This window comes from Monodelphis domestica, chromosome 4 (assembly GCF_027887165.1).
Source record: "Monodelphis domestica isolate mMonDom1 chromosome 4, mMonDom1.pri, whole genome shotgun sequence".
In the NCBI taxonomy this organism is placed as follows: Eukaryota; Metazoa; Chordata; class Mammalia; order Didelphimorphia; family Didelphidae; genus Monodelphis; species Monodelphis domestica.
Window position 1 is genome coordinate 373,049,605 of NC_077230.1, and position 15,005 is coordinate 373,064,609.

The 15,005-nt window shown below is 39.5% G+C and overlaps 1 protein-coding gene across 1 annotated transcript; it reads left to right on the top strand.

Annotated features, from left to right (window-relative positions):
* The first annotated feature begins 650 nt into the window (after positions 1–650).
* LOC100619493 (olfactory receptor 2A12-like) lies at positions 651–5,361 on the top strand. Its single transcript, XM_007493021.3, has 2 exons — positions 651–1,565; positions 5,338–5,361. The coding sequence occupies exons 1-2, from the start codon at positions 651–653 to the stop codon at positions 5,359–5,361; spliced, it is 939 nt and encodes a 312-aa protein (XP_007493083.2).
* Positions 5,362–15,005: the final 9,644 nt, after the last annotated feature.

Here is a 15,005-nt window from a genome sequence, read left to right on the forward strand (position 1 = left end):
ACCACAATACTTACTACCTATGTGACCTTCAACAAATTACTTAATTTTTCTGTGCCTCAGTTTCTTCATTTGCATAATGATGGGTATTTTAGATTACATGACATTTTCCAACTGAATCTTATTATTCTAAGATTCTCCCAGATTTGCAAGGATCTCTGGAAATCTTCCAAGAGATAAATGGAGCCCTCCCTTTCCCACCAAAAAAAAAAAAGTATAATTGGGAATTTTTTGTTTTGTTTTGCTCATTGTTGATGCATTTGTGGGGGAAACAAATAACATAGCCTCTCCAATTTCTGAACATCATTATGATCTTATTCCCATGTGATCAAAGGGCACCATGGAATTAGCACTTAATGAGCAAAAAGAAACTTTAACCTTTGTCTCTCCAAAATGTTTTGACATGATGAATCTTCCTTCTTTAGCCTTGTGTATGAAATGAGGGTTTTGGCTAGATCATCATTAAAGATCCATGAAGCTATAAAAGTCTATGATTCTAGGATTGTGCCAAAGTTCTCAGGGAAAACCTTTTCAATATGGGGTCTTAAATGAAGAACTCAGAAGGCCCTGGATCCATTCTGCCCTTGACCATTGCTGAGGTTTCTGGATTCCACCATCTTCTCTCTTTCCCTTTTCAGGTCCCTCCTGTCTCAATGTTCCCAGCATCGAACCACAGTTCTGTTACTGAATTTATCTTGCTTGGCTTCTCCAGTGACGCTACCTCAAATAAGATCCTTTTCATCATATTTCTCCTTCTCTACCTCTGCTCAGTACTGGGTAATGGACTCATCATCCTCCTGATCCGTCTGGATTCCCACCTGCACACACCTATGTATTTTTTCCTCAGTGTCCTTTCCCTACTGGACCTGGGCTATGTCACCACCACAGTGCCTCAGATGCTGGTGCACCTGCTTTCCAGTTCTAAGATCATCACCTTTGGAGGTTGCTGGCTACAGATGTATGTATTTGGTGCCCTGGGTCTCAGTGAGGGCATCTTCTTTGCAGTCATGGCCTATGATCGCTATGTAGCCATCTGCTTCCCATTGCGTTACACACTCATCCTTAATTGGGATTTATGTGTGAGGTTGGTGGTAGGAACCTGGATCTGTGGTTTCTTCTTCTCCCTACTCCATACCTACTTTACCATGAGTCTCCCCTTCTGTGGCCCCAATATAATCAATCACTACTTCTGTGAGGGTCCTTCAGTCCGAAGCCTGGCCTGCATGGACACACACCTTATTGAGGTGGTAGATTTAGTCCTGACCACTTTCATGATGGTAGCCCCTCTGTCATTCATACTGGCTTCCTATGTCCGCATCACCATGGCCATCCTTAAGATCAAGACCACACAAGGCAGGTGTAAGGCATTTTCCACTTGTGCTTCTCACCTCATTGTACTTACTCTGTTCTATGCACCTGCCATATACATTTATATGAGGCTCAACTCCAACTACTCCCCAGAGAGAGACAAGCAGGTCTCACTTTTCTACAATGTATTCACTTCCCTGTTTAACCCAGTGGTCTACAGTCTTAGGAATAAGGACATAAAGGCAGCATTCATCAAGGTGGTAATGCGGAACAGAGCAGCCTGATGCATATAGAACCTTGGAATAGACCATTCTTTCCTTTTTTTTTATCTTGAAACTCAGTTTCTGCTGGGCAATTGCTAAGACAGACTCTTATAGTTCCCACCCCACTGCTGATCAGTGCCATTTGACCCACTCCTTTTTAAATCTGGGCCAGTTTATACATCCTTAAGCAGACTGGTTTTCCATCTCTTTTTACTCCCACTTCCTACTCCTGAGGGGCTCACCACATTGTTGCTGGACCTCCTGAATCTACTCATTTGATTTTAGCCCTATTATACCTTAGAACTCCTAAACTCAGTTGATCCACCAGCCTCAGTGTCCCCTTAGTATCAAGAACTGTGGGCATGAGCCTCCACACCCCGTAGGTAGAGACATCTATTCCTATTGGGCTTGGAACCTTGGACCTACAACAGGCCTTTATTATTACCTACCTTGAGGAATTAGGCACACAAATCTTATTTTATCTTTTATCTTAGCCCCCATCATCCTCATTATCAAGAGCAGCATGGATAGATAAGGGCTAGTCTTAGATTCTGAATCTTTTCTCAGATACAAAGTTCAAACTTCCAGAGCTCCTCATTTATAAATTAGGGTGGATAACAATTGCCATTAGCTCCCTCACAGGGTTATTATGAAGAAAGTATTTTGCAGTCCTTCAAATACCATATGAATCTGAGTTATTATAGTTATCCAAATTGATGATACATGAATGCCTGTAAGGAATCACTAATAAAGAATTTATGGAGTCCTTACTACATGTCTCCTGCTGAGGTAAGATTGTGGGAGACACTAAAGAAGCTCAGTAGAAGGAAAAAGACAATTTCCCTGAGGGAAACAACTAGAAACAGCACAAAGTTAGACCTCCAGTATGAGTCAGGGGCTGATGGGAAATGTAGTTTTCCCCATTTTTTGCTGTGAGATAGAGAGAGAGAGAGAGAGTGAGACAGAGACAGAAAGACAGAAACAGTAAGGAACAGATAGAAAGAGAAAAATGGAGAGAGAAATAGAGATGGAGACCAATAGAGGCAGAGACAGAAGAGAAATGGAGACAGAGAAAAAGACAGAGTGGTGAGAAAGAAGAAAGGCAGAGACAGAGACAACAAAAAGAGGGAAAGAGAAAAAAGAGATAAGACCTAATGTGTTTCCCACCTAACTGAACTTATTCTGGAAGTAGGAACAGAAAGAGCACAACCCATAGAAGCCCTGAAACATTAAAACCACAGGAGTAGATGCCAGCTTGGGATGGCAAAGAAGGGTGATACTACCTCAAATATAACCATGACCAATTAGAATATCACCTGGCTCACTGATGCACAAATGACCTACCTGGACAGAAATTGCTGTCACACTCAGAGGGCATGAATTTATTAATCCCTTTATACTTCTCCTATCCTTGCTTCACTGTATTCTAGAAAAATAAAATCTGGTACCTTTAAGCTTTTTTTATCTCATGTATGTACTTTTGTAATGGGTCTCATCTCTCTATAAACATAAGCTGATTTTCATTGCTCTTTGAGTGAGTGTTTGCTATAAGTGAGTATTCCATGGAGTTAGTGGGGAGGGAGAAAAAGAAGGAACTTCTGAACAAATGAATCTTACCTTAACCATGACCCTATATTGAAGCTCTCTTTTCATGTCTTTTTATCTCTGTCTTTGTCTCTTTCTCTCTCAATCTCTCTTTAAATCCCTCTATAAATTTCTTTCAATTTCTCTCTCCCCCTCGTCTCTCTATTTTGCTCCTTCTCTCTCTATTGTCTTGCTGTCTCTCTCTCCCTTTTCCTTCTATCTCTGTCTTTGTTGTCTCTAAAAATCTGTATCTTCCATGTCTCTCTTTCCAACTCTCAATCTTTCTCTCTCCTTTTTCTCTTATCTTCTTTCTGTTTCTGACTATCTCTGCTTCTCTGTCTTTTTCTCTACTCTGTCCTTCTCTCTGGCTTTGTTGGTTTCTGTCTCTGTTTCTGTCTCTGTCCATCTCTCTCTGCCTCTCTCTGTCTGTCTGTCTATCTATCTGTCTCATAGCTTGTGACTATTGTAGAAGTTGAGAAGGCCCACATTCCAATGGCCTAGAACACTTTGGAATGCCTTTATGCTTAGAGTGGTCTTTTAGCTAGTTCTTGAATGCATTTCCGGTGGATGAAAAGGGGAGTGTAATGATGGGTGCAAGAGAGGAACTTGGAATTTTGCAAGAGGGACTTGAGTGGCAGAAACAGCCATTGGAGAGCAAAGCATCTTGGGAAAGAAAAAGTGACCTGGGAAATATCCAGATGGAATTCTTGACTTTTTGTGCTGTGACCTTGACCAAGCAGGATGTAAGTTCCTTGCTGAGGACTTCATGAAGAGCCAGAAGGAGATTTATTCTGTTTCAACATTCAAGTTTCTTCTGCAAAGCTATCATTAGTCTGACACCTCAAACACCATCCCTAGAGAGGATCAGATCCCTCAAACCCCGAAGGAACCATGGACTTACTGATAAGGAGAGCCAGGCTCCCCTTCCCCTCCCTACCTCTTGCACCTGTTTTATTGTTTACTTAGGCTAGATAAATATTAGATAATTTGGAAATTTTAGTTTGGGATTGGGACAGAGAAATCCAGGTCAGCTATAAAGCTACCTGAGCCAAGGATTGTGGTAGGAAATGATTAGAGATACTGAGTCCCTCTTTCCATCTCCCAACCTGCCTCTAGTTATATCATTAAACATCTAAACTGAAGTCAGATTCTGTCAAGTACTTTGGTTTGAAACTTGGGAAGGTACCTGAATTCAGCTTCAACAGAGAGCTATCAGGACTCTCCCCCACTGAGGCAAAGCCTCTGACAAGGCTTGTCTCTGGATCCTCTCCATGCTGGGGAATCTGGGGTTACCCCTGGGTTGATTTTATAGGGGAGATCTTTCAACTCCCCATCACCCTTTCTCATCAAGGAACCCCTAATTACCTTGCAGCAGTTATCGACAGCCTCACTCAGGGGAGGTGAAAGGAGAGTAGTGCCAATCCTCCACATTCAGTTCCTTCTCTATAAACTACTTGAAGACTCCATCAAAGTACCATCAAATATAGGGGAAAGTGCATTTATCATAATTCTCAAAATTACCAATTTTACAGGAGAGAATTCTGGACAGAGAAAGGGCAGGTAGGAAAACAAGGAAATCTCTGCTTCTGACTACTTGTGTGATTTTGGGAATGTACCCCCTCCTCCATAAGCCTTATTTTCTTCCTCTCAATAAAGGGAACTTAACCAGATTATTTCTAAAATTCATTCTAGCTCCAAAGCCCAAAGTGTCTATAAGGCACAAGCATAGAAACAAGAATGAAGTCATGTAGGTACAGGGAGAAAAGAGTTGGAGAGTTTTCATTTCAATTCAACTAATTTTTTTTTTTGCTATTTGTAAAACACTTAGTACAGTGCCCAGTTTGTGGTAAATGCTTTTTCTTTTCTCCATTGTCCTTTCCCTTCCCTTCTCCTGCTGAGAACCAGATGTGTATAAAATACTTAAAGGAGGCATTGGGAAAGATACAAAGATGACTGGAACATTGCCCTTGCTTCAACTTTAGAGTCTAAGAGAGGGTAAAATATAGACATACAAATACTACAAGAGAGAATGGGATTAGGGTCTTTCGTGAAACACAAATTCATTTTGGTTCAGCATGTGTTAGGATTTAGTATATGCCCATTGCTGTGCTAGACAGTGGAAATAGAAAGATACTATGGCACTCCTTCTAAGCTCATTCTTTAAAAAGCACTTTTACTTTGTCAGATTGGGTCCCAAGAGGGCCACTGACTACTTCTGGGATTTTAGAGGTAACTGGGGAATAATAGCTTCTAATACTATCACTCTGAAGCCCCCAGAGTACTCCATCATAATATTAACCAACCATTTGGCAGCAATGGAGTTTTCTAAAGAGATGTTTACAGAGAGTATAGCAAGGACAGAGTATACTCTCAGTTTAAATACTCAAGGTCTCTGAAGAGAGTGAGCTCAAGCCTAAAATTCAAAGATAGTTAAACATAGATGTAGAGAACACAGAGGGATGAAGATCATTTGTGACTCTTGGCCCTGGGAGACCTTTCTCTCTCTGAAGAATCCCCACCAAATTCACTTTGATGCATTCACAATGACGGGTAAGTCTTTCACTTGTTCAATTGGGCTGGTTCCTCATTGGTTGAGAAGTCTCAGCTGGTAGGAAGATCCACTGTTAAGCCAGTTCAGCATGCCCCTCAGTAATTATACTGACTTCCCACCAAACTTGACTGATGCTGTTACCATTTTTGGTGGTCTCTGCCTCAAACTCTCATTACTGAAGGATCACTGATGGCTCTCCTGACCTCACAAGGTCATAACTTGGCCAATTCTGTTCCTGAAGATCCCATTCACTGACAGCCAGGAAAGAATTAACACAAAGAGACAAAAGAAACAGAAGCACACAAGAGATCACAGACACTTGGTGGCTAGTGGGAGAACATAGCTTGCTTTTGTCCCTCCCTCACCTGCCAATACATTGAAGTCTTCCTCAACCAACAGCTTTGAGAGAAGAGCTAGATTAAGCTCATTCACTCAAACTTTTTATAATTATATTCAGTTCTAGTTCATCTTCTTTTGCATCTGCAGTCCTTCTGGAGTCAAACAGAAGATTTTTCATCACTTCAAATTAGCAGACACTCAGTCACTCATAGCCAGAGAAGGGCAAACTAGATTTTCACTTTGTTGCTTTGAAATCATGCAGGATATATTGCATGTGTTCTGAAATGAAAATAAGGATCCCTACATTATCAATGCCTAAAAGCAAATCTACTCCCCAGATTCCATATGATTGACTAGCATACTGACTGAGCATGTCCCAAATGGGAAATAGGGTCACTATGACAATATTTCACTAGAAATGAAACAAGGATCTTAGATTCTACTGGGTAAAAACAACATATAAAGCAATAATTAAAATGAAATATATACAAAATAAAAAATAAATAATTTGGAGGAAGTAGGGAGACTAATGCTATAAGAAATTTGAGGATGGAGAGATTACTTAGACTAGGGGTAGAAAAATCATGTATTGTAAAGGAATACTATACTTTATATATATTTGCATATTATCCCCTCCATTGTGTTAGAGCAGATTGCAAGAGGAAAAGATGGAATTTTACAAGATGAGTGAGTGACAGCAGAGACCTTTAAGGAGCAAAGGATACTAGGAGAGAAGAGAAGAGCTGAGAGAGCTCCATGAAGAACTCTGGGGGCTTTTGGAACTGAAACCTTGAACTGGCAGGGAGGATTTCCTTGCCAGGGATCTTTGCCAAGAACCATAGAGGATTTCATCAGTGTCTGTTCAGAAAGTACTTCTATCAAGTTCCTTCTACAAATTAAAAACATTTCAAGAGAGTGTCTAAATTCCTATGATATTGGGGGGAGGCTGAGGATTCTTTGTCAGAGAGCCTGGCTTTCCTCCCCCTGCCCTTTGAACCTGTTCTATATTTTCCTTAACCCTATAGTATTATAAATAAGATTTAGAGATTAGTGGGGAAATTTGGTGAAACTCAAGTTGACTGAACAGCTACTTGAGGGAAGGACCAAGTAGATGGGAAAGAAAATTAGGGAACCTGATTCCTCATTCCAACTCCCCAACTCTCCTCATTACCATTATTCATAAACCATTAATATGTAGTCAGATATCTTCTTGAGATTTATTGTTGGGAACAAAGGAGAAGAGTCCTATTGTGGCCAGACCTGCCACAACAGAAATCTAGATAAGACCCCTCTCCTTTTGAGAGCTGAGCCCATGGTCTCCCAAAGTTGGGGGTCCTTCTGACTAGGTGGAGTGGTCAGGTGAATAATGAAGAGGTGAGAGACAACTGAGTACTTAGTCCTGTGCTTAGGCATCACATAACTGTTCTGTCATTGAATGAGGTTTGCATTTATTTTATAGCTTCAGTAAGTACATGCTTTTCTGACACACAATTTCATTCTCAACATACATGTTTCCATAGAACCTAACAATAGACACAAATCCTAAGGAGATAGTCAACAAAACATTGTTGCCTAAGTGCAGGGACAGAGGGTAGAATCAACATGACCGTGTCAAACAGCATGGTCTTTGATGGCTCCCAGCACTCCCCCGATGAATCAAGGACACCAGGGAGGTTTGTCATCAGGTCCACTTCATGCCAAAAAATTTGGGTTACCCCTTGGTCCCCCTGATAGGGGAGACCTTCCTTCAACTCCCCATCACCATCCCACATCAGGGGATCCCCAATTACCTATGCAACATCTCTTGACTGCCTTACTCAGGGGAGGTGAAGGAAAGTAGGAGCCAGCTCATTTAAACTCCTACCTCTCAACACATTGTTTCTACTTCCATAAGCTCCCTTTTGGACTTCACTATTATAATATCAAAAACATAGTGAATATGCCATTATTACAATTGGAATGTGTGGTTCTTGAAAATGGTTATGGGGAATTCTTTGCCCTTCTTTGTAACCTCAGTACTTAGCATAATGCTTTGCAACTAGTAAGTCTTTGATAAATACTTTTTTTTTAACTATATGGTTGCCACAATATTTGTAAAAGTTCAGTTTATAGTTTTCCCAGAAATTGAAGTTGAGCTCACTATAGTTTGTAGATTATATTCTCTATCCTCTCTTTTGAAAATTGGGACCCTATTTGCCTTTGTCTCATGACAACTCTTCATAGGGGCATTGTGTTTTGGACAGTCAGCATGAATTCAAATCCATGGTTCAGAGTCCCATCTAATGACCCTTTGCTAGAACAAGGGAGACAGCTTACTAAGTGAGACAGTCTGGGAATGAAACATAGAATTTAATAAGATCCAGAAGTGAAGAGAAGGAAGAAAGAGGACCAGAAAACATTTGGGAAAATGTGCAAGTTGTTCCACAATCCCAAGCAGCTTCTCTTCTACAGAAGCACATATTTTCTTAGGTATGCTCTATCATAACATTATAAGATTATAAGTTATAAGCACGCATTGTTAAAGAGATCTCTCACCTGAGAGTTTTCTATACCAGTGAAATCATAGGTCCAGCCTCAATTCCCAAGCTCTATTCTTCTATCATTGATAAGCAAAAATATTAGACAATGAGATCATTTCTAAAGCTGAACTGCCAAAGATTAAAACTCTTCTATAGACAGTGCAACTCTAATGGATTGGTCACATTGTTGGCATGCCAAATGTACATTTGCCTGAAAGACTATTTTACAGAGAACTCACATAAGGCAAGCACTCACAAGGAAGTAAGAAGAAGCATTACAAGGACACTTTAAAGGTCACTCTGAGCCAAAATCATAGAATAATGAAGGAATACTCCTAGCTCTCTCAAATCCACTTTTAAAAAAATACCTCAAAATGAATTCTAGAGTGGCAAAACTAATGAAAGATAGGATGAAACAGTTTCCCCAGCCTTATACAATATTGAAGGTTGACAGGAAAAGTACATCTCATTGGGTTAAGAGAGGAGCATAATCCAGTGCAGGGAGCATCCAGGAAAAGCAACATCAATGGAAGAAAAAATTCAGCACAATCCAGTATAGGCAGCATCTGGGTAAGCCATCAGTGGGAAGCAAAATCCAATGTAAACCATCTTGAAGCCTTCTCATAATGAGTCAGCCAGGCCACCCCAAGCATCAAAATAAAAAAACAAAATAAGAAATGTAAGAGGAAAATTGGGAAAGAAATGAGTGATGAAAAAGAATCATGAAAAAAAGAGTATCACAACTTGTTAAGGGAAGCAAAATAATAGAAAAAGATATACAAAAATTCACTAAAGAAAACAACTCTTTAAAAATTAGAATTGCTGGGAGCAGCTGGGTAGCTCAGTGGATTGAGAGCTAGCCCTAGAGATGGGAGGTCCTAGGTTCAAATCTGCCTCAGACACTTTCCAGCTGTGTGACCCTGGGCAAGTCACTTGACCCCCATTGCCTAGCCCTTACCACTCTTCTGCCTTGGAGCCAATACACAGTATTGACTCCAAGACGGAAGGTAAGGGTTTTTAAAAAAATTAGAATTGCCCAAATTGAAAAGGAAGTACAAAAGATCAATGAAGAAAGTTCCCTAAAAATTAGATTTGGGCAAGTGGAAATTAATGATTACATGAGACATTAAAAAAAATGAAATCAAAAGAATGAAAATAGAAGAAAATGTGAAATATTTCACTGGAAAAACAAATGACATGGAAAATAGATTCAGGAGAGATCATCTAACAATTATTGGACTATCTGAAAGCTATGATAAAAAGAGCCTGTAATATAAAATTGTAAGAAATTATAAGAAAAAATGCCCTGATATTCTCAAATTAGAGGAAAAAATAGAAAACACAAGAATCCATTGATCACTTCCTGGCTCAGTCATCTAGCTATCCCTAGGTGGGATTTCTACCAGGATTACAGGGCTAGTTTAATATTAGAAAATCATCAGAAAGTAGCTGATCATATCCATTACAAAACAAAAAGAAATCATATGATTATCTCAATAGATGCAGATAAAGCTTTTCATAAAATATAGCACCCATTCCTTTTCTTTTAAAACCCTAATTTTTGTCATAGTAACAATATTAAAACAGAAAAGTGTCAAGGGGTAGGCACTCAGGATTATGTAATTTTCCCAGTGTCACACAGCTGGGAAGTTTTTGAGGACAAATTTGATCCCAAGTCTTCCTGACTCCAGGCCTACCACTACATTACTTGGCTGCTCCTGCACCAATTTCTATTAAAAACACTACAAAACAAAGGAATAAATGGAACTTTTCTTAAAATGGTAAATAGTGTCTATCTAAAACCATCAGCAAGCATTATTTGTAATGAAGATAAGCTTAGATCAGCGGTTCTCAACCTGTGGGTCATGACCCCAGCGGGGGTTGAACGACCAAAACATAAGGGTTGCCTAAAGCCATTAGAAAATACATATTTCTGATGGCTTTAGTCACTGAGAAATCACCCTGCTTTACAGCAAGATCTCAGAAAGAACGGGGACCCTGCTGCCCGCACATTGTACTGATATTAATTAACTATCAGCAGTCCCTCTGCCCCACCCCCCCATGAGGGGCAATGGATTTACCCTGTTGCCTGGAGACCGGACTCAAACAGAGACCCAGAGAGCACCCAGGCCCTGGCTTCAGAGGGGTTAAGAACGAGTCCTGGAGTGGATAACAGAGCCGAGTAATCCCAGCAAAGTGAAGCCTCAGCTTGAGCTGGAGGGAGACAACAGGAAGAAGAAGGCAGCATCTGTGGACCCCCTCCCCAGGCAGGACTTACTTACCTCCCACCTGTAAGAGTTAAAATAGTGGAAGACATAAATTGTTGCAGATAAAACAGTAGATTGGCTTAAATTGTGACCGCAGAAAATATGTTTTCAAGACAGTGTTTGTTTTTAAATTAAATATAAGGTGGTCGCCAGGGGAAAATTCCCAAATATGAAATATACCCAAGTCAGCTGGGTTTTATAGAGATTTTAATTAATACAAATGAGGAATTAAAGAAAGGGAGAGAGAGAGATAAAGGAAATAATGAGAAAAAGATAGGTCAGCCCAGGTCAGCCCAGGCCAGCCCAGGCCCAATCCCTAAGAGAGAAATCAGTCAGCCTTTTATCCACTCACCACAAGATTTGTCCAAGCAAGGATTCTAGTGTTCAGAGAGACACTAGCTCAGCTTTGGCCAGCTGCCATCTCCAGAGGGAGTTCCTCTGAGACTTCCTTGAGACTGTCCTTCAAGGCAGCTTTTCCTCTCCTTTTAAAGGGGATTTTCTCCTATGTCCCGTCCCCTAAGTTCTCACATCTACCAATCACAGTAGACGTGTTTCCAAAGGACAGACCATTCTTAATTCACACCTAAGAAGGCTAAACTTTTGAGTAATTCACTCCTGAGTAAGTTCTCACCTCTTTGCCTTTTGCAAGTTCACAAGTTGCCTGATCTTTATTGGTACTTAGCACCCTTTTGTATTAGATCTAAAAATAGGCACAGCTTAAGAACTTTTGCCTTACTATAAGTATGGGTTTAAGTATTTTTCATTGTTAAGCAAGGAGTTTCTTCCCCTAAAGCAGACTTAAGTAGGGGTGGAGTAGAGGTCTCATATTCCTGATCTAAGTTCCTTCATTGTTTAAAATGGGGAATGGTCTTAACCAAATCTTATGAAGTAGGGTCTGAGAATTTTTAAGATTCACACACCCCAGTGCTCAGGCTGCCTCCTGCTGGATTAATATTTCTCAACATATAATTAAATATTGTTTTTGTGATTAATCACTATGTTTAAATTATGTTTGATTTGTAGCAATGAGAATACATAATGCATATCAGGTATTTACATTCCGAATCATAACTGTAGCAAAATTACAGTTTTGAAGTAGCCACCAAAATAATTTTTTGGTTTGGGGTCACTGCAACATGAGGAACTGTATTGCTGGGTCATAGCATTAGAAATGTTGAGAACCACTGGCTTAGATGCTTTCCCATTAAAATCTACAGTGAAGTAAGGATGCCTACTATCATAACTATTATTCAGTATTGCACTAGAAATGTTAACTATAGCAATAAGAAAAATGAAAGAAATTCTAATTATTAAAATAGGTCACAAGGAAGTAAAACTACTGCATTTTGCAGATGATATGATGGCCTAATGGGAAGAATTCTAGAGAATCCACTAAAAAACTTATGGAAAGTTGTAGCATATTGTGAAGAGAGGATTAACTCTCCTCTTGTCTATTTTTAGCTAATCAAATCAAGAACTTAAAGTACCCCTACTTACCATTAAGTATGAGAGTTCACAAGTCACTTACTAGAGTAATATCACACCTCCAAAAGCTACTCCTCCCCCTCCCCCTGCAGTGTTAGGCAAATTGAAAGATTGCTGTTGGTTTCTGTGAAGAAGGAAGAGTGACAAAAGGTGACATGGAAAAAGAAGCATAAAAGAAGTGACCAGCATAGTCTAGATATCATTCCTTTCCTGGCATTTGGAGTGAGTTACTGAGATTCCTGCCTTGACTTTGGAGGAGATTTTTTTCCCTGGATCCTGTGTCAGCTTGCTGGGTGAATGGATGAAATGCCTGCTTTGGCTTTGGAGAAGGCTGTGTTGGTGGAATTCTGGCTGAAGACACCACCAGGACTTCTGGCTGAGGATTGCCGGGAAATCCATGTGAAGACAGGGACTTGGGGAAGCCCCTGCTGGGGCTGAACCAGACTTCACTGGAGAAGAGATGGTAGGCTTGTGAAGAATCTGTCTCTTTATCTATATTTTGCACTTTTATCCTTTCCACCTCCTGGTAAATAAATGTTACAATTATTATGTACAAAAAATACAAGAACATTATATATGAGAATATTTTATAAATGCAATATCCCGCCTGAGGTGGGTGTTGACTAACACTTATAACACTTTGTAACACTTTATCATTTACCTATCATTCAGTTATTTTAACTTTTTCTATAATCCTATGCAATTTTATTAATAATCATCATTTCTAAACAGAAATCCTATAACATAAAATTATATGCTTACCTATTTGCTATTACTCATTCAATTTCAAAATCAAACCTTTTATTGAAAAAATATGTAAGTTTAGGAGTTCAATGTCATTGAAACATTCAGTCAATCATTTCCAATGGAAGGTAATTTTTTTACATTAGAGCAATGGATCCATAATGTCTTTTCTCCTATTTTGATTGCCATTGGGGTTGTTAACAGTACTTGGAATGGACCTTCCAAGACTGGCTGAATTGCTCCTGTGGGCTGGAAGTTCTTTACATATATTGTATCTTCTGGATTTAAATCAAGTAGAGCAAAGTCTATAGGTCCAATTTGTACCATGGCTCCTGATTCCTGATGTTCTTGTATTTTGGTTTGCAGATCTCATATATATGAAGCAATAGGAGTATCTCCTCCTAGCAATGATGTATACACAGGATTAAATGGTTTAGAAGGAATTTGTAGATGATCAAACAGCATCTCAAATGGTGAGATGTGTAGATCTCAGACCCTTGGCCTGATTCAAAGGTAGAATAATGCTAAAGGTAGAGCTTCAGGCCATTTCAAGTGAGTCTTAATGCATAGTTTTCCAATCATAGTTTTCAGTTTTTTGTTCATTCTCTTGACTTGCCCTGAGCTCTGGGGGTGGTATGGTATATGCAACTTTGGTGTTATTCCTAAACATGAATACATTTGTGACAAAACCAAATCAATAAAATGAGTTCCCCTATGTGAATCAATCTGTGCCAGAAGATCAAAATAAGGCATGATTTCTCTTAAAAGTGCCATTGTTGCTCTAGCAGTTGGAAATGTTTCCAGCCATCTGCTTAGCTGGTCTACTATAACTAGGCAAAATTTGTAATATCTAGCCTTTGTCCTTGTAATGGAATCTATTTGTAGATTTTTCAAAAGGTATATAAGCCAAAGGACATTTTCCAAAAGCTTTCCCACAAAAGATATGTTGGTTATATGCTTGGCAGATTTTGCAGGCTGCACATACTTTAGCAGCAATGTTAGTTATGCCAGGGGCTATCCATACTTTTTTCACAGAGTCTACAGTGCCCTGGGTTATAAAATGACTGTTTTTATATATTTGATGATAAAAAGTTCAAGGGAGTATTGGTTATCCTTCAGATGCCATCTATACACCATTAATGTTCCCATTAATGTGCTTTGCCTTGAAGTTTTGTTTCCATTTTTAACCTCTTCTTCATTACGTGAAAGGGATAAATCTGAGTCACTGATAATTGCCAAATTTGAGACTAATACGGGCCTTCTGTAGCAAGGAGTTTTGCAGCAACATCTGCCTGGTGGTTTCTTCTGGAGACAGGGTTATTTTGTATAGGCAGAGCAATGTACAACAGCCAGTTTCTGGTAGTTGGAAAGCAGAATGAATCTCATTGATGATTTTAGCATTTGCAATAGTTTTGTCAGCTGATATTAAAAAATCCCCTTTGAAGACAAAGGGTACCAACCGTGTGACATATTCTGAAGGCATATCTTGAATCAGTGTAGATTGTTGCTTTCTTGTCTCTTGTGATTACATAGGCATGTTTCAATGCCATTAATTCTGCATATTGAGCACTTATATTTGATGGCAGTGAAGCTGACCACAGAATGGCAAATTCTGTGACTATAGCTGCTCCAGTGTAATGCCTACTATCTCTCATAAAGGAAGAACCATCCATAAACAAAACTAGATCTATATTTTCCAAAAGAGTGTCCAAGAGATTTTCACGTGGTATTTCTGCCATGGACACTAATGATTCTAAACTATGCAATGGTTCTCCAGTGACTGGTAAATCTGGAAGCAAGGTGGTAGGATTGAGTGTTGTACAGAATTTTAAAATGATATTTTCAATTACATGGGTCGAGGGGGATATGATTGGGGATATAGACCCTAAAGGAACATCCTAGTGCAAACATCAACAGCATGGAAATAGGTTCTGATCAAGGACACATG